This window comes from Hippopotamus amphibius, chromosome 1 (genome assembly GCF_030028045.1).
Source record: "Hippopotamus amphibius kiboko isolate mHipAmp2 chromosome 1, mHipAmp2.hap2, whole genome shotgun sequence".
NCBI lineage: Eukaryota > Metazoa > Chordata > Mammalia > Artiodactyla > Hippopotamidae > Hippopotamus > Hippopotamus amphibius.
The window spans coordinates 84,083,308-84,104,677 of record NC_080186.1 but is presented as its reverse complement, the minus strand read 5'-3'; the positions used below and the strand labels follow the sequence as shown (position 1 = coordinate 84,104,677).

At 37.2% G+C, this 21,370-nt stretch overlaps 1 protein-coding gene across 1 annotated transcript; it reads left to right on the top strand.

The window, feature by feature from the left end:
* The first annotated feature begins 6,217 nt into the window (after nucleotides 1–6,217).
* On the top strand, nucleotides 6,218–7,372 carry LOC130858986 (splicing factor C9orf78-like). Its single transcript, XM_057746187.1, is given in 2 exon segments — nucleotides 6,218–6,328; nucleotides 6,330–7,372. Coding segments are annotated over 2 exon segments (861 nt in total). The 5' UTR covers nucleotides 6,218–6,254; the 3' UTR covers nucleotides 7,117–7,372.
* The last annotated feature ends 13,998 nt before the right edge of the window (nucleotides 7,373–21,370 follow it).

Here is a 21,370-nt window from a genome sequence, read left to right as displayed (position 1 = left end):
AAGTATGTGAGTATTTTGTGTATGTTTGTAGGCATGTGTACATGTACATGTGTGTATGTGTCTAATATATGTACGTTTTATATAAAACGGAATATTTTTGTATAAAAAATGCAACTGGATATCCCTCCACAATCAAACCTTGATTCCACTCTCTGGACATTCTTGTCCATGATTCTCCATCGTTCCTGGATCTAAGTTCTTCTGTGTCCATTATCAGCACTCTTCTTCCTTGTCTGGCATTCTCCCTGGTTACATATGAAGTGAATGGTGGGGAGCGTGCCCTCTCTGGACACAGAATAGCTTGCACAACCTGCTTTCAGCTGGAGAGAGCTTGGAAACAAGCAGGCTGTTTCAGTCTGAGCCTGTAAGGTTTCCTTTTTTTTTTTTTGGCAATACAATTCAACCAAAACTTAGTAGGTTTCTATTCATTCATTGGTTCACTCAAAATATAATGAACATCCGTAAACCTAACATCCAACCCCTAGATTTAAACATGAAATTCCACCAATGTGTTCTTTCCCTGTGCATCCTCCTGCCTTACTCAGAGGCAGCTAACCACTGTCCTAAATTCTGTGTTTTTCACTTTCTTGCCTAAATACACACATACATGCACACGTATACATGATTGAATGATGACTTTTTTTTATTAAAATTGTTTTTCATTTTACAAAAGGTCTTTATGCTGAATGTCATCTTCTGGGGCCCACTTCTTGTGCTCAAGCACAATTTAACCATGTTGCTGCAGGTATCCACCGTTAATCGTTTCCTACATTATGTAACATTTCGTAGTATAAATATAACAATTTTATCTCTTTTCCAGCCTATTGTAGGTTTAGATTTTCTGCTATTATTAACAATATTGCTGTGTACATTTCTGTATATATCTCCTGGTACGAATGTTCAAGAGTTTCTCTCATGTATGTACCAGGAGTAGAATTGCTTGGTCTTAGACCAAGTACAACTTTATAGGGCAAAAAAACTAATTGCCTTCCAATTTACACTCCTACCAGCCATGTTTAAGATATTTTTCCAACTCTCATCATCTCCAATAGTTTTATAAAATTTGCCAAATGAATATAAAATGGTATTTAATTTTGGTGACATTTTATTATTTATTTACTATTTGATAATTTATTATCTACTTTCTTTCATTAGAATATAATCTTCATAAAGCCTGACCCCCTCCAAAAAAACTTAGTAGATTCCTGATCCATTTGCTTTTAGTCAATTTCAAGTGCCAGAAAGCATAAGCAAAATATGTACTTAGACATAATTCTGAAAATCAGTGGATGTATTTTCTTCTAGCCTCCCTGCCCCTCTCTTTTAGTATAATGATGAATACCTCTAGGCTATCTGAAACTGGAGGTGGAAAGATCATACTCTATCTGATCTCTTTTGTAGGACTGAATCTCTTTGTTCTCTGAGAAGTTTTCCGGAGACTTTCATGCTCAAAGTATTTTTCAAACTTATCTCTTACTGTCTGAAGTCTAGGAATGATTCACCTTTTCCTAGTTTTAGAACCTCCAAATGTATCATTTCTCTATTCTCTCTTATTTCTGCTTATAAACCAGTCAATTCTTCCTTGAGTTGATCTATTTTAATACTTAGCCAAAGGCAGTCAATAGTGGCCAATATAAAGTCTTATTATTTCTGATCACTTCTTCTAAAGCAGTGCTTCTCAACTGGTGGCAATTTACCCCCCAAGGGGGAAGTGTTACAATGTTTCAAAACATTTTTGATTGGCATGACCAGGACTAGGAAGATGCAATGGCATCGGGAGAGTAGAGACCAGGGATGCTGCTAAACATCCTACCATTCACAGGACAGCTTCCCACAAGAAAGAATGTCTACAATGTCAATTGTACTTCTGCTGAGAAATCCTAATCTAGAGATACAGACTCAGGAAATACATTGCCCATCTTCTGACTTATGATAGGTGATAGTATTATGAGATGGTTTTGCCATTGCACAACATGAATCACCATCTTTCCAACTGTTTCCAACTATATTTTTGCTTCCTAGTGCTAAGCTAATGTCATAAATCTTAGGGCTTTTGTTACATTAATACTTCACTTTGAGGTAACAGTTTTTATGTCCAGGTTTGTCTAAGGGCTGCAAGAAAAATTCTAAAATTTCAGTGACTTAACACAATAACCAAGGGTATAATGGGTCTATTTGTGTATAATTAGCTTTCTTTCAAGGCATGATTCAAAGACTGATGTTTCTTATCTTTCCCAGTATTTCAGAATCTTCTACTAGGAAGAGGGAAGAGAAAAGAGAGAGAAAAAGTGAAGAAGAACATGGGAAGATTTTTAGACCTAAAATGGCATATACGATTTCCATTTATTTTCTTTGACCTGTCACACGATCTATCCTAGTTTTGTTTCTGATCTTCATAAATATGTCTCTTGTTTTAAGCTCTTTGACTTCTTAAAAAGAAATTACAGTAGATTGTCCTTATTTCAACAATGATCTTAACTGGAACATACAGTCAGATTTCACTGGATGAATACATGGAAGCAGAGAATATTTTTTCAAGAAAAGTGGCTCTAAAAAGAAGGGAGCTGCAAGTCATGAGGTCAATGACAGATCATTACCTTTCTTTAAATTGAGAGATACTTATATGCTAAGGGGAAGGAGTTTGAATATACAAAACAGAATAGGTCAGTTAGTAAAGTCAGTGTCCAGAATAAGTGAGAGAGATTAGAATTTTAATTAGAAGGTTGAATTGTCCCTCACCAGGGGTTTAATATGAAAGGAGAATTTTTATACTAGTCACTTTCCAGATCTCTCTCGCGCGCGCATGCTCTCTCTCCCTCTCACACACGCACACACACACACACACACACACACACACACAGAGTCACTTGACCTTCTGTCTATACAGACTCTAATATTATGTCGCCACATCTGCTAATAACACCTGAAGGATTGTCGACATTTTTGAGCTCACTCTTCACTCTTCATCTAACAATGCAAAAGATAAAAATTCATAACAAACACAACTTCCAGCTTTGTATTCCCTTTGATTTCTGTGGTTTGCAGAAAGTCATATGTAATTCAGAGAGTCTTATAAAGAGTCTCTAGATAGATAGGTAGATAGATAAATAGATGATAGGTAGAGAGATAGATGATAGGTGATGATATAGATAGATTGATAGATGATAGATAGTTAGATAAATCTACAAGTATATTCTTTTGCATGACATCACAGGAAAAATATTTTCTGAATTAAATGTGAGGATTTCAGGGTGTTTTCATTTTCTAAGTGTTTCTCAGAAGTTTAGAAACCCAGTTCCCTCTTGTCTTTTTGCATCTTACTGTGACTGACTGAAAAATGACAGTAAATGACAATAAGAATTTAAACAACCTATCTAAATATCTTTTTGAATCTTGAGCATAGGGTGTATCTGATCCCGTTTTTAAAAATCTAGCCCACAGCTAAGCCTCTGTAGATGTTCACACTGCCTCATTTTCTTTTCTTCGCAAATGGCACTCATCATGTGTAAGGAAAATAGCAAAGGTTATCCTACTCTGCAAATAAGGTAACTCATCTAATTCTAATAACTATGGTCTAATCTTGGCTCTTCCAATAATACTAAAATAATTGAAAACCACACCATGAACAAGTCTAAAAGCACCAAAGTGACATAAAACTAATTAATCACTATCAATTTAATATGTGCCCTATCCGTTCAACCAGCTCAGCTCCTCTTGACTTTGTGGATGATATTCGCTCAGTTCACTGTGCACATCAATCCTCTAGAAAACGGAGTTCTGTCTCTCCTCCACTTACAAAAGTAGTTTAATACTGTGAACTCTTTCTATCATAATTCTACAGGTCAATTCTATCATCTTTCAGAGACTACCTCTTCCTCAAAGGAGTACGTGAACCGGAGCTGTGAATTTGCATTGCAGCATTTTGAAAGTATTTCTGGGCTACATTTCCTTTCTAAAATTGTTCATCTTCTTTCAAGATCACAGTGGAGACCTCTCCACTGGCATTTCTATTTCTCTTGAAGCACCACAAAGGTCAATGATAATTTTTTCCCTTCATTTGTGTGTTGTAAGTGGAATTATGTACAAAATGTAGTTAATCTATTTGTAATAAAGAACATGTCCATCATCCTTGATGCTAATCCTCAGTTTTATTCAATATGTAGTCAGACACATTAATTATCTTTTATTTATAGCTTGAACTTAAAAACTATAGACTCTCTTTAGTTTCTAAGCAAATAAAGCCCACTATATGGTCTTAGGCAAGCTGCTTAAATGTTCAAAGCAGCTATTTCTTTATCCATTATAAATGGGAAACAATATCATTTGTTTTGTTTGTTGTAAAGTGCCTGAAGTGTTGGATAAATGTTATCTCATACTATTATTACTCAGTTGCTGTCTGGTCTGAAATATGTTACCAAGCATAGTGGATCTGCTCTGTGGGAGGACACAGTACGGAGAATCTAGTCCAGATCCTCCAGGGTCTCTGTATCTGCAATAATGGGATGCGGGCTGCCTAAGAGGCTGACAATCGTAGGAGAGTAAGAATTTTAAAGTACAAGGACAAAGCTCCTTATGAAGGGATTGCCTAGGTCACTAAATACCGTGTCTTGTCAGGAACACAAGCACAAGATTTTGGGGTCATTCCCTCCTTAGGCATGTGTCCTACCTTTGGAAAAGAATGGACTCTTCATGACATTTGCACCTTTATGTAATATTGAGCTTATTTTCCCAGCCAGATCCTTCCTCCTAAAGATTTGGAAATGTACATCTGCCTTGAAAGTAGCATTTCTAGGGATTCCTCCCTTAAGAAGTCTGGGATTCTGCCAACTTCCATTGGAGTCAGTGTATGTTGGTTGGGCAAGTTTCCACTGAAATTTTATCTTTAGGCAGGATAGCAAGTTTTTTTTTTTTCTCCCACTGTTTAAAATACATATTTATTAAGAATACAAGGTTAAAATATGAGACCATTCCTAGATCACTGTTTTCAAACACTTGACAAAAATAGTGCTATCATTCTGGATATGCCAGAGAAGTTACTATTTTTCAGTCATCATGACCAAAGCTGGTGGGAAGATTGTGGCAGGTTAGGTTAATCTTCAAAACTGGTCACCTTGTGGGTGGATTTATTTCCCAGCCTCCTTGATTCTGCACTTGGTTGCAGGGCTTACTTTGGCCAGTGTGATGTTGGGAGGCATAGTGGGAGCAGAGGCTTGAAGAAGCCTTTTGGAGGGGAGGCGGGCTTGCTCTGTCGCATCCAAACTTTGTCCTGGAAGCACATGCCTGGGATTGCCTGCTGGCCCCGGCAGCACAGCAAATTTCCTAGGACAGTCCAGACCAATCAGCTGCCCGCAGACACTGGAGAATAAGTGGTTATTGTCTTAATGCACTGAGTTTTTGCAGTTTGTTATGCAGCATTTTTGACATACAACAGTAGATGACTTAATAGTCACAGTATGTCATATTGCACCATGTAGCACAACTTATGTTGGTTTCTATTCTTAATTTATCGAATATTTAATTAAGCTCAACCCAGATACCGAGGAACCATCATAGGAAACTGACATCACAAGAAAAGTAGTACATGAAAGGGGGGACAGAGGAAAGTCAGCTAGATGGCTCCTGCTGTCTTTCTCTATCACATAACTCTTGTTTAAGACACTGTTAAAAAATGAATAAGTAAATCATACCACTGTGCTCGTGCTTGCTACGTTCTTTGAGAGACACTGATGGTACCCTATCCCAGTCCCCACCCACAGCTCTTTCTTCCAAGTTAATTTCAGTGATTGTTTAAGGATATCCTTGAGACCTAGTTATGGCCAATAGAGACGTAGGAGCAAAATTATCTGGATGGGGGATTCTAAGATACATTTTTTTTCAATAAAAATACGTGTGTGGCTTGCCCATCAGCCACTTCCTTCCTGCCTAGAAGGTAAATGTCATTATGATGAGCAGAAGTGCAGCAGCCATTTTTGTGACGTGAGTTGTCATATGAGGAAAAGCCCAAGAGATGTATAGAGATAGTGGCTCTACCATCAGTGAGCTTCTGAACCAACGCCAGCAGCATCCTGTTTTCTAGGCCCCTAGCTATATCTGGAAAATAATCTCTTCCTTAAGTCAATCCTCTGTTCCATGCAATATTTGTAAGTGTCTCTCTGTTGCACTTTATATAAGCAAAAAGAAAAAGTCAAGATACACTATGACCCCTAGATCTCGGCACAGCAACAAGGCGGCTAGACAGCGGGGCCGGCGCGACTATGCCGGTCACCGGGAAGACTTTCCGCCGGCGCCGGGTTGACTCGGAGTCGGAGGAAGATGAACAGGACTCAGAGGAGATTAAAACTGGAAGAGACCCGAGAGGTGCAGAACTTGAGGAAGAGGCCGAATGGGGTGAGTGCTGTAGCCCTGCTGGTGGGAGAGAAAGTACAAGAAGAGACCACTCTAGTGGATGATCCCTTTCAAATGAAGACAGGCGGGATGGTGGACATGAAGAAGCTAAAGGAAAGGGGCAAAGATAAGATAAGTGAAGAGGAGGATCTCCATCTGGGGACGTCGTTTTCTGCAGAAACCAACCGAAGGGACGAGGATGCCGACATGATGAAGTACATTGAGACAGAGCTGAAGAAGCGGAAAGGGATCGTGGAACACGAGGAACAGAAAGTCAAGCCAAAGAATGCAGAGGACTGCCTTTACGAACTGCCAGAAAACATCCGGGTTTCCTCAGCAAAGAAGACTGAGGAGATGCTGTCCAACCAGATGCTGAGCGGCATCCCGGAGGTGGACCTTGGCATCGATGCTAAAATAAAAAATATCATTTCCACGGAGGATGCCAAGGCCCGTCTGCTGGCAGAGCAGCAGAACAAGAAGAAAGACAGTGAGACATCCTTCGTGCCCACCAACATGGCTGTGAATTACGTGCAGCACAACCGATTTTATCACGAGGAGCTCAATGCTCCCATACGGAGAAACAAAGAGCCCAAAGCCCGATCCTTGAGAGTGGGGGACACGGAGAAGCCGGAGCCTGAGCGGTCCCCTCCCAACCGCAAGCGTCCTGCTAACGAGAAGGCCACAGACGACTATCACTACGAGAAGTTCAAGAAGATGAACAGGCGGTACTGAGGGAGGCTAAAGGGGAGAGGTGCAGAGTGGGATGTAAATAGTGTCAGTCACTCCCTTTATCTCCATGATAAAGGCTTCCTGGACAGAAGCCTGCTCATCAACTAGCAGACAGTTCCCCAAACAGACTCTGGCAGTCCTGCTGCTTACCTGAGGGAGTTTTCACGCACTGAATTTGTAACCTTTTGAAACAATGTGTAGTTTTCCTATTTGGGGACAAACTCTATTCTTGTGAGCATTATTAAATCTCCTTTGTAAATAAAAAAAAAAAAAAAAAAAAAAAAAAGATACACTATGGCCTAGAGTCCCCATGTTAAGCTTATTAGTCTAGTTATTCTCAGTAAGCAAAATCATCATTATATAGTACCTATCACTATCAAATCCCTCAACACCTTTATTACCTGAAAATAAAGGCATTAATCCTTGAATTAAATTGATTAATTTCTAAGTTTTTGCTGTATTCAAAGAAACAAAAGATGCTTTAAGATTAGGATCTATATACCTTTGGTGAATGAACAAAAGAAAATTTTCTAAAGTGATTAAAGAAGAAATGTTTTTGAAAAGGTTATCCATATATCAAAAGCTCAAAACATCAATATCAAATGGTTAGTAAAATTTAGGCCTACTATAAGATACAATTAACTTGTCTTCAGAGTATTACAGGTTCTCCTGCGAGCCTAATTGTGCACTCTTTCCGTGACTTTCTTGTATTCACAGTAGAGATTAGGAAATCGTTAGCTTAGTCATTAATTGGTAAAGATTTCTTTCCACCAGTGAATTTTCATTGAATATTAACACATGATTAACCCCACCTCACATATCAAGAGAAACGACGTGAAACCATGTGAAACCCTGGAAATATTCTGTGACTATTGAAACCTACTAAATAATTCCAGATCATGGATCCAATGCTTTTGTTCAAATATTAAAATTATATCCTTCCATTTCATGATAGAAACATGAGTAATGCAACTGTAGGGTTTATAAACCTCACTTCAAGAATAGGTCAGTAGAAACCAACTTGATCCATGATTTCTTTTCTTAAAATCACTGAAATAGCTCAGAATTTAAGTTGTATATGTCATGTATATTTGATTGACACCATAAGGTTTTCATCTAAATTTGAAACCTAACTCTGTTTGGATATATTTGAACATTTTTATTGCATTTAGTTATGGGACTTGAATTCTGATAAGCTAGAATGTGTGATGTGGCTGGATCATATCAAATAGGTTACTTCTGAAATTAGTCTGAATCAATAATCCAAAAGAAAAGGGGTGGGGGTGGGGGAGTAAAGCCTATTTTGCTTTAGTTCTGCTGTGAAATAAAATCAAAACCATCAAAGTGAAAACGCTCTTCATCACAAATATAATTTGCAATCCAAACTAGATATAAAGGGGGAATAGATAGCAGCTAAAATAGGCAGATAAGGCCACATGAAGGAGCTCAAAGCAAAAGGAAACTAGTGACAGAAACAAAATGTAGGCCAGCAGGCAGCCCAGCCAGCACAGTGAAAATGTGAACAAGCACATTCCGGAACAACCACCAATCATGGATGCCTGCTGAACAGAGGCTTTCTATTCTTTAATCTGCTAGAAAAAAAGAAGGTTTACTTGTCCCATATCAGAGAGATATGAGATGAGTACCTCAGTCAAAGTCATTTTTTTTTTCCTCTAAAGAGAATAGATGATGATGGAGAGGAAGGAGGCAGAAAGGGAGGCCCTCCTTCTGGCTTGATCTGCTTCCCCAATGGCAGTCAGATAACAACTGGAAAAATGAAATGCAAAAACTTATTTTGTCTGGAATCCCTGAATGATGAAACACTAAGGCATGGAAAGGAGATGGTGGTATTTATAACAGAGACTATCCCAGGCCTATTTGCATTGCCTGTGGAAAGCTGTTCGTACTGTGTTATTCCTGGTTCCCACATCTAAAAGATGGTCCCTCTGTGCTGTCTCTTTCTGTGGATTCACATTCTTAAGGATATTTGCTCCAAAGGTGCCCTCTCTCCCTCTCCCCAGTCGCAGTTGCTGGATATTGAAGATCTATGTAAAAATCAGAGCATTAAAATGCCATTCCAGGATTAGTCCTCAGGTGGAGAGCATTCAGAAGAGGAGGGAAGGGGAATCAGGATATAGCCCTCCTTTTTTTTCTACCTTCTTGCAACAACCTAAGCTCCTTGAATGAAGAAGAGAAAAGCCATGAGCTCAAGAAGTACACAGTCGGCAGACCAGCGTCTCCACGTGGAGATAGATCTTTGTTATTTCCTTTTGAAAGGAAAATCTGAGCTTTGAATAGCCAGGAGAGGTGTGGTATGGTGTGGGCACCAAATATCTTTATTCAATTTCAACTTTCTTCCTATCATTAGCCCCCAGAATTCTAGCAGACCAAACCCTTTTCTTTTCTCTGAAATCCACTCCATCTCTTCCGTGGGCACTTACTGGTCTCTAAGAAAACCTGCCTCTTGCCCTCTATCCTGCAGTACCACACTTCTGGTCCTCTGACAAGACTCTAGAAAACTCCCTCCATCCAGGCAGACTTCAGTGCTCTCTCCTGTCTGCTTCTTTAGTATCTTGAGAATGCGTTAATTTGAGCAATTTCCCAGGTTGGCTTCCTAATCTGTTTTTCAAAAGACCATAAGCAACTTGAAGACAAAAACTCTATCTTGTTCATCTTTCTATCATGAACTGCAGGCACATAATAGGTCCTCCAAAATGTCCACTTTTTAGTAAACTAAGAGTTACTTTTTCCTCTTTTTATGTTATTCTTGATATCAGCTCTCGTCTTAGCTAAAGAAAAAAAAAAAACATGCTTGTTGATTAAATCCAATTGATAGAATCCATTCTTCACCCTTGACGTTAACTTGGTAAGTGCTCCACCTATGTTAAGATTATAGAAATAGATTTTGATAATAGTTCAGGATAATTTTCCAGATGATGGGTTCTGGGGGACAGTCTCTGGCTTATAAATTTGTCTCTTTGTATTTAAATCAGATTTTTCCTCAGTAAAAGCGCTGTGGGCTAGGCTCAGGAATGTAACAAAAATCCAGTTCCGACAGAAGAAAGCTGCCAACTGAAGCCACAGCACAGTGTCCAGGCACCACAGGGGTGGCCGTGTGATTTCTTGGGGGTGTTGATGATGTCATCAGCTGTTCTGCAGTGTCCAGTCCAGAGCAGTGGGTCTGACCACCCACAGAGGACAGTCCAAGTGTGTGCTGGCTTCAGTCTAGGGTCATTCAAATCAGCCAGTTCTCAGTCCCCCAAACACTGACCCCCCCGGGAAAGCGATGCAGCTTGGTAGACATCAGATGACCACTTCTGTGACCAAGAAGCCTGGCAGGGGTCAGTTTGATTTTCATTCCACGGTTTCCTTTCTGTGGAAAACAAAGGGAAAGGGTTTTAATCATGCCTCCATTTACATTATACAAGAGCCTCATGGGAGTGCAATTTTGTCTCTCTTTCTTTTTCTCTCTTTCATTGAGCATCAATTCTATTTTTTCATCTGGATCGAGAACTCGCCCAGGAGAATAAAGATTTTCATTTGAATCAAATACATTAAATCGAGGCGACTAATATTAAGCCAGTGCTTGGAGAAACCAGTGTTAGGAAACTCTGGTGTTTGGCTCCTCACCATGTGTAATATGAATGAGTAGGACACAAACCTGCCTTGGCATAGCTGGGACCAGGGCTATAGTTCCATGGGATGAGTGTGGATTTTCCATAGGAAGAAGTCAGTGAGATGAAGTGGTCACTTCTAGTAACACCTGGCAGCAGCCCCCAGAATTCCAGCCTCCTAACAGAAATTAATGCATATGGCTCTGCAGCAGGGCAGATCCCAGAGTCTCAGTTGCATCCTTTCCCAGCTCATCCAGCTCCAGTAGAAGTGTCGGAAAAGCAGCAGCACCTCTCCCTAATGGCATGGCTAACAGACACGTTTTTTTAATTGAAATATGTTCCCAGCTAACACTCTGTAGCCCTCCTCCTTCCAACCCCAACATAAAAATAATGACACAGATTTTTAAATGAAGTTTTGACCTAATAAGTAAATATTGGTCTGACCATGAGTAACTGAAATGGAGTCGAAGTGGGAGTTGGGGAGAGGTCTCAATAAATAGTGAGGGTGGTACCCCCAAACTCATTACCCACGTTACTCCGTAGTCCACACCTTAAAAAAAAATCCATCTTCTGATTTCACAGATTCCCTTCCTCCTGCATGTCAGAGCAGAGCAGAGTTTATGTGGAACAGATGGTCTCCATGTACACACCCCATACTCACTGTCGTGCCAAGCTTATGCTTTCTTCACTTTCTTCATGAAAACAGGCATGCTGAAAATATGTTTGCGGGTGGCACAGAAATGCTGTGCACATTTTAGCTGTCATGTCAAAGCAGGAAAAATTCAGAGCCATAACAAGTAAAAACAAAAACCACTGAAAAGTATTTTTTCTCCACCAGGCAATAGTCATTTCCATGCCGGGACACGGCGAGTCACCAATGCATTGTGTTGAGCTCCATTCAAAGAAAAGAGGGGTGGGTATGATGGGCATCAAGACAGAAAGATCTTGGAATAGGATCAGGCATCACTTGCTGTAACAAAGGGTTTTCAGTTCTTGTCAATTTCAGAAAGCAGGCCTCTGCTTCCATGGTGAGGGAAGCAGTAAAGGAAGAAGAAAATGAATTGGCTTCTTAAATGTCACCTAGTTTTGCACTTAGGTGTCTGCACAGAAAATTGCAATTTGCCTCTTTTTTGCTTTAATGTTTTATATCATGTAAAAAACCTATTAGGCTGTTGAGACCCATGAATTAAGTGAATATTACAAATTAAAAATAATAATAGCTGCTGAGCCCTCACACTATTTTTTAGCTTGTCAAACTATGTCATCAGTGAGTACATTTGCAGACTGCCTCCTTGTATTCTGGATTATTCTGAAATTAACCATGAGAATCTTAAAAAAAAAATCAGACATCTGTATTCTTTTATCTTACACAGTGAACACTCACTCAAAGGAAGTGTTGTCCTAGACATCGTATCAGCAAAGTATATAAGGCAATTTCCTTCTTATAAGTCATTTAATCCCATGGGTCATTAACCTATCATAATATCCACAGCTGGCAGAAATCTTAAAGATCAATTGATTCACTTCTTCTAAAATATGGGAATTGATTCCACTGAATTATAAGCAACAGACTATCCACCTGTATCAGAAAGCATGACCCTTTCAGAGACAGCCAACTCCCTACCACCTTTTGTTCTTGACAAGTACAACTTTTGTTTCATTAGTTCAAGCCATATCCACTCATCACCTTCTGGCACCCAAAGGATCTTTTTTGAGCACTAAAAATAAAAAGAGGAATAATGAAGACATGTGTTCCCTCAAGCTAGCTCACAGCCTAGTTAGGGAGCACTGTTTATTTCTCCTTCCAACCTTTGCCTAAGGTTACAATTACATGTTTATTAGTATATTTATCTTTTTAATTACACTCTCCTCTGTTAAAATGTAAGCTTCGTGAAAGAAGGGGCTAACTCTGTTCAGCAATTATCTCTAGAGCCCAGACAGTGTCTCAAACACGTAATAAATATGTGTTAAATAAATGTGAATGATTGATTACTTTTAGAAGGGCACTTTAGCCAAGTGAAACACCGGTGGGATAAGGATGTTCCAAGTGGACAAGTAGCATCTGAAGAGGCAGGAGATGAGAGGGGAGCAGGTTAAGGAGCCACCGGTGTTTCAGCTTGGAAGGAGCTTAGAGCTGAAATTTGAGGAGGCCAAGACCTAAGGCTGAACAGGAAATGGTCTGGTTTATAAAGGGTCTTTACATTGTGGTAAGGAATTTGGATTTCCTTATTATTATGACAGGGACCAATCTATTGATGGATTTTAAGCAAGAGAATGACATCATCAACTCACATTTTAGAGGGATTGGGCTGGCAAGACTGTGGAGCATGGTTGGGAGGAGGGTGAAATAGAAGCTATTGTGGTGCACAAAGGTGATGGATATGAGGGTTGAGAGGAGAGGGTTTTTCAACGAGTAAGAATGATCATATGTAGGAGATGCAAGGTTTCATCATTGTCTCCCAGATTTCTGGCTGGGGTGATTGGTAGAACTAAAATTGTGATATAACATGTACTGTAGGAAGTTGTTCTGTTTCTTGGGGAGGAGGTTATATTGAAGTTCTCATTGAATATCTAGGTGGATGGCAATTACATAATTTTGAGTTCAATAAAGAAATTTGGGAGTGATCAATACATAGATAACAGTTAAACCTGAGCAGGAATGATTTCCCGAAAAAGCATATGTAGAATGAGAAGATAAGAGTGCCAAAGAAAGAAGACAGTTGCTAAGAAGCTAAGGAGCAATCAGAGAGTTGGGGGTGGGGGGTTGGGGACAACAAAAACAACAGAGCAACATCATGGAAGTCACGGAAGGAATTTCCAAAGACAGAGAGTGCATGAACAAACAGTTAACTGTGTCAATATGGCAGAGCAGAAAGGTAAGACCAGGGCTGAAAATCTTTGTTATTATATTTAGAAAGTAGGTCACAGGTGATTTGGATGAGAGTCATTGAGAGGCGTGAGAAAAGTGGAAGCTAGAAAGCTGTCTTTTATTTCAGGGCCAGCCCTATATAGTGTAATGTTGTCTATTTATTATCCTGAATCAAGTTTTCCCTTCACATAGATGGTTAAGTATCTGGGGAGGAAAGAAGTGCGAATTTTATGTTTCAATCAAGAACTATAGTAAATATTTTATGTTGTTTCAACAAATATTTATCAAGCATCTGCTATGTGTCGAGCTCTGTGCTAGGCGTTACAGACACAAAGATGAGTAAGCCATGATCCCTGCCCCCCAGGGGTTCAAAATATATTTACGGAGACACAAGTACACACTTCAATATGGTAAGTGCTATAGTAAAGGTATGTATAGATTCGGTGGTATCACAAAAGATGAAATCATTGGTTTTGCTCAGGCTAGTCAGAAGTGGAGTTTGCAGAGAAGAAAGGGCACTTTTAACAGAACCTTGACCAATTGATAAGATGATATGGATATACTTCTGTTTAGTGCAGGGTGTAGTGTTTCTGAAAATGAATGAACTAATGAATGATTAAGTAATATGAGCTGTCTTTGTGGCATGGTCCCCATGGACCTGCATACCAAGCATCATACACTAAACCAGCTGTGGAATTCTCTTTAAATTCCCTCAAGCATGACAAGTTGTAAGGCATTATTTCATTCACATGCAATACATACAATAGCAGATCAATCTTACCAAGCTGTAGGGATCTGTAGGATATAAATAAGGTAAAAGTACTTCTTCCAATCTCTAACTGAGGATCTGAGCTTTCTAATTTGTTGACTATTACCTTGAATGTACCATAGAAAGTATAAAACTTCATGGTGTAGTTTCTTGGCAATTCTGCAGTACCTCCAATAACATCACTTCTATTCATCTTGTTTGCTATGAAAGGTCAAAACTGTTTACCAAAAGATGAAATAATGGAAGGAAGAGAGGCCAAGGAAGAGTACAAGTGGAATTAAAAACATTAAAACTGAAGCATCCCGTGAAAGGCTCCTTACTGCTTACTGGCTGAGAGCCTAGACTGATTGTCAGTCTACTGAACTGGCTGATTCATCACACACATTAATACATTTGATAGATGGATAGATGGATAGATAGATGATAGATAGATGAGAGATAGATGATAGATGATAGATAGATAGATAGATAGATAGATAGATAGATAGATAGATAACATAGAGGTGTGAATATATAATATATTTTTGAGATAAAGAGAACTGTAAAGAATGTGTGTGATATAGGCCAGCACTAAGTATGAAAAAAAGACTAAGAATGAACTTATCTACAAAACAGAAATAGGGTTACAGATGTAGAAAATAAACTTAGAATTACCGACTGGCAAGGAGGGGGAAGGATAAATTGGAAGAATGTGATTGACATATACATACTACTATATATAAAACAGATAACTAATAAGAACCTACTGCATGGCACAGGGAACTCTACTCAATGCTCTGTAATGGGCTATATGAGAAAAGAATCTAAAAAAGAGTGAATATATGTATATTTATAACAGATTCACTTTGCTGTACACCTGAAACTAATGTAACACTGTAAATCAACTACACCCCAATAAAATTTTTTTAAAAATAAATAAATAAAAGGTGATACCTTAACCAACTTAAAAAATATGAAAAAGAATGTATGTATATGTAAAAAAAATTTAAAATAAAAAAATAAAATTTGACTTTGTTAGATGTGAAAAAAAGTCTCAGTATGTATAAGCATAAGGATTCATGAAAGTACATGTGTAAGAAGTTTTGTGTGACTAAAGTGGAGTGTGCATGGAATGGAGGAGTAAGAGATAAAATTGGAAAGGTTAAGTTCTGTGTAATTTGTGAATGCCACTGTATGTTATACTAAAAAGTATGCACTATAATATACAGCAAAAAGCAGCCTCAAATTTTAAAAAGAAAAATAGCACAATCACTAACACTAATGGAAATATGGAGAAAGTGCTGAAGGCTGAACAAGCTGAAGGCAGGGGGACCAGCAGGGAGGCTGAGAGACCCAAGACAGCAGAATTGAAAGAGGCAGGGGGTGTACCACTGGATGTCCAGGGGACAAGAGAGTTCCTCTACGCAAGGTCATTGAAAGTCAAAGATTCCCAGCAGTGGTGCTGGGGAGCAGTCCAGTGCAGGTTTGAATGGGCAGTGCCAGAAAGAGAAAGTGGTTTGAGGAGTAACCTTCCAGGCCCTCTTTGTCCATATAAAGCAAAGCAAGCACCACCAAGTTTAAGAAACAGATTATTACTAAATGGTTCACACCCTCTGAGTTTCCTTCCTCTTCTCCTTTTCCTCTCTCTACCAGATATAACAAACCTCTGGAATTTGGCATTTATCTTTAAGATTAATTTATTTTCCTTCTACTATGTATGTTAATTGTTCAAGAATATATACTAAATTTTGCAAATTTTAGTACTTTATATCAATGGTGCCATGCTTTATATATTCTTGCCCTACCTTTTTTTTTTTCAGGAAATTATAATCATGGATTCTCTAACTGTAGTTTTTTTAGTTTTCACTAGTATAGAGTATTCCATTTTGTGAACATAGCGTATTGTACCTATTCTCTTGTTTATGGACATTTAAGTTGTTTCTATTTTCTTACTATTATGAATAATGCTGCTCTGAACATTCTTGTACTTATTTTCTTTTTTCATGTTTAAGAATTTCTTTAGAATATACACCTAAGAGTGAAATTGTTGGCTTTGTTTTTTGCCATCTATACTATACAGAATGTGATTAATCACATCCTTGGTTAATGATATACTCTCATCATTATTATTAGTGCATGTGTGGTTGCTTTTATTTGTTTACTTTAAGCTAGTTCTTTACAATATGGCCCCCTTATCTCATACCTTGCCCCTTCTTCCCTCAAAGTAATCATCAATCCAAATCCTATGTTCATTATTCCCTTGCTTTCTTTTTACTGTCATTTTATTGTATCTATAGGTATTTCTAGAATTTTTAAATTTATTTTTTAACTTTATCAAAAGAGATGCATTGAACATTAACCCTTCAGCACACATACACAAAAATTAATTTTAAATGGATTATATTTTTAACAATGAACATGAGAAAACACCATGCCAAAATTTGCAAGATACAGCTAAGTAATAAAGAGAGAAACTTATAGCCCTACAAGTCTATGTTAGCAAAAAGGAAAGTCTAAAATCAGCTTCCTCAGTTTCACCTAAATGGACTAAAAAAAAAAAAAAAGAGTGTAAATGAAACCCAAAGTAAGCTGAAGAGAGAGATAATACAGACCAGAGCAGAAATCAACAAAATAGAAGAAAGAAAACCTGTAGAGAAAATCAATGAAACCAAAATTTGGGGGTGGAGGGTAGTGTTTGTTTTTATTTTGTATTTTAGAAAATCAGTAAAATCAATAAATATCTACCTAGGATGATTAGGAAAAAAGAGAAGGCAAAAATTACCAGTATCAGAAATGAGAAGTGACATCACTACGGGTTTTAAAATACTAATGACAGAATATCATGAGCAATTTTCTGTTAATAAATTAAATAACAGATAAAATGGACAAATTCCTTGAAAGACACAAACTACCAAAGTTAAGAATAAATAAATAACTTAATGGCTTTAAACATATTTTTTTTTTAAAGTGAATTTTTAGTTAAAAATTTTCCTGCAGAGAAAACTGAAGATGACTTTACTGGTAAATTTTACCAAACATAAAGAAGAAATAATACAAATTCTATACAATCTCTAAAAGACAGTTGAATAAGAGGGAACACGTCTCAACTCATTCTCCAAAGTCAGTATTATTCTCATACTAAAACCAGACAAAGACAACAGAAAGAAACTACAGAACAATATCCCTCACGAACACAGATGCAGACATTCTTACAAAATTTTGGCAAATTGAATCCAACAATACATAAAAAGTTTATTACATCATGATCAAGCTGGATTTCTCCAAGAAATAACAGGTTGCTTTAACCTAGCATTTGAAAATCAATCAACGTAATTTACCGTATTAGCAGACTAAAAAAGAAAATCAATATGACTATCTCAATAGATGCAGAAAACGTGACAAAATCTACATCTATATTTGTTTTTCAATGAAATACTTAGGAGTAAATATGAAAAAAATATGAAAGACATATATAATAAAGACTATAAAACACTGTTGGGAAAATTAAAAGCCTAAAATAACAGCTATATTATTTTCTTTGATGGAAAGATTGAATATTGTTAAGATGTTAGTTCTCCCCATATTGATCTACAGATTAAGTGCAATCCCAAACAATACCCCAGAAACTTTTTGGTAAAATTGACAAGCCAGTTTAAAAAGTCCCATAGATAGACAGCCACATGTAAATTAATGAAGTTAGAATACTCCCTCATACCATACACAAAAATAAACTCAAAATGGCTTAAAGACTTAAACATAAGACATGACACCATAAAACTCTTAGAAGAGAAAATAGGAAAAACATTCTCTGCCATAAATCATACCAATGTTTTCTTAGATCAGTCTCCCAAGGCAATAGAAATAAAAGTAAAAATAAACAAATGGGACCAAATTAAACTTAAAAGCTTTTGTACAGCAAAGGGAACCATAAACAAAACAGAAAGACACCCTACAGACTGGGAGAAAATATTTGCAAATGATGCTACCAAAGGGGGCTTAATTTCCAAAATATACAAACAGCTCCTACAACTCAATAGCAACAAAACAAACAACTCAATTGAAAAATGGGCAGAAGCTCTAAAGAGACATTTCTCCAAAGACATACAGATAACCAAAAGGCACATGAAAAGTTATTCAACATCACTAATTATTAGACAAATGCAAATCAAAACTGCAATGAGATACCACCTCACATCAGTCAGAATGGCCATCATTAAAAAGTCTACAAATAATAAATGCTGGAAAGGGAACCCTCCTACATTGCTGCTGGGAATGTAAATTGGTGCAGCCACTGTGGAAACCAGTATGGAGGTTCCTTAAAAAATTAAAAATTGAGTTACTATATGATCCAGCAATCCTACTGCTGGGCATATACCTGAAGAAAACTCTAAGTTGAAAAGATACATGCACCCCAATGTTCATTGCAGCACTATTTACAATAGCAAGATATGGAAGCAACCTAAATGTCCAGATGAATGGATATAGAAAATGTGGTATATATTAATATATATACAATGAATACTACTCAGCCACAAAAAAGAACAAAATAATGCCATTTGCAGCAACATGGGTAGACCTAGAGATTATCATACTAAGTGAAGTAAGTCAGACAGAGACAAATATCATATGATATCATATTCCACTTATAGGTGGAATCTAAAATATAATACAAATGAACTTATTTATACAACAGACTCACGGACATAGAAAATAAACTGATGGTTACCAAAGGGGAAAGCAGGGAGAGGAGGGATAAATTAGGAGTTTAGGACTAGGAGATACAAAATACTATATATAAAAATAAAGAGAAATGTCCTACTATATAGCACAGGAAACTATATTCAATATCTTATAATAAACTAATAAAATGGAAGATAATTTTTAAAGCTCACATAGAAAAAACAAAAGAAATAGAAAAGCCAAAAACTCCATTGAAAAGGAAGAACAAAGCTGGAGAACTTAAACTAACTCACTTTAAGACTTATTTAAAGTCTTGAAACATTTACTTATAGAGCTTATTTACTATAGCTTATTTACTTATAAAGCTACAGTAATAAAGACAGTGGCATTGGGGTCAAGATAGATAGGCCAATGAAACAAAATAGAGTCCAAAAATAGAATCATAATCAAGCCAATTGATTTTTGACCATAATCAAAAGCAAATCAGTGGAAAAAATAAGTATTTTCAAAAATTGGTCCTGCAAATATTAAATAAAAATATGGTAGAAGAAGAAGAAGAAAGAAGAAGGAGGAGGAGAAAAAGAATGAGGAGGGGGAGGACAGGCAGGAGGAGGGGGAGAATAATAATGATATCTGCTTCTGGAAAAGAAGCTCAATCCATACCTCACATCATATAAAGAAATAAACTTAAAATGGATTTTAGACCAAAGTACAAAAACTAAACCTACAAATCTTCCAGAAAAAAAAATCCAGACAATCTTTATGATCTTGGATTAGGCCAAGATTTATTAAATACACACAAAAAGCAAGACCCATAAAAGAAAAAAAGTTGATAAACTGAATTTCATCAAACTTAAATATGTTCTCCAAAAGACTGTTTAAAAAAAATGAAAAGACAAGACATAGTCTTGGAGAAAATATTTGCAAATCATATATCTAATAAAAAACTTTTGTCTGGAATACAGAAAGATTTCTCAAAACTCATGAAGAAAGAAAACATCTGAAAACTGGTAAAACATTTGAAGAGACACTTCAATAAGGAAGATATATGATGGCCATTAAGCACTTATTGTTGTAATATGGTATAACCCACTTTCAAAACAGTTTTTCAGTTTCATATGGAGTTAAACATAGTCATACATATTGTATGTTTTTATTATATAAAATTCTATGGAGTGAATGCTAATTCATAGTGACATAAAGCAGATAAGTTGGTACCTGAACTGGGGTGAGTGATAATGGATGAGGAGGGGCAGGCAGGGACATGAGGAAAATTTTGGGGGTGATGGGTATATTTATTATCTTGATTGTGATGACAATTTTATGGAATATGTATGTATCAAAACTTATCAAATTATAAACTTTAAACATGTGCAACTTGTATATAAATTAATCCTTAATAAAGCCATTAATAAAACAACTCCCATTATGAGGGTATATCTGTCTCCATTATGAAGACAGGTAGCCATGCATCCATCCTTCTAATTCTCTTAAATTTCCCATTGTATATTTAGAAGCCATATGATTAGTTGCATGGTCGATAATCAGTATGTACTCCTGTTTAATTGAACTATGTATTATTATTCAGTACAGCCGGAGTGTGCAGAGACTGGCAACGGTCCTTGAAGACCAATATCCCCTTTCTTCCACTGTAACAAAATATTTAGCTTGGTATATAGCTTCCCAGAATAAAGAATACATTGACAGCCTCTTTTCAGTTTTGAGTGTGGCCATTTGATAAAGGTGTGACAAATGGGTTTGAGTGCAAATAAAATGTATAACTTTATCTTTAAGGAGAGATGATATTCTATTCTTCCTTTCTAACACAGTGTTGTTTGAAAGGCTAGTTGGTGTCAAATAGTTTTTTACCATACGGTAGAGAGAGCAACAAGATGGGAGGAGCTTGGATCCTTGCACATCTTTGTGGAACAAAGCTGTCTTATTAGCTCTGAAATTCTTACCTCCAGATTTTTATAAGAGCAAGAGAAACAAATATACTTACATGTTGTCCATACCACTGTGATTCGGGGTCTCTATTTTCTGCCAAACCTATTTTAACTATCACAGAATTTGATACCTGTACTGGGGTAGCTCCCATAATAAACCCTTTCCAGATTCTGATATGTCAAATATCAGAATCTGGAAAGGTGATGAGTCTTTTGCTCTTAAAAATGTTTTTAAACTTCAGCCTGTGTTTAGAAGGCAGACAATTTCCTGAAAGATGTAGCAATAGGGAGAAATGTAGGGAAAATTCAAAACAGTGGTGTGCAATGATTAGTTTTCACTTTCAGCAAAGCTCTATAGAAGAGAGATACATGCTTATTCAATCTGCAAGTGGAGACAGAG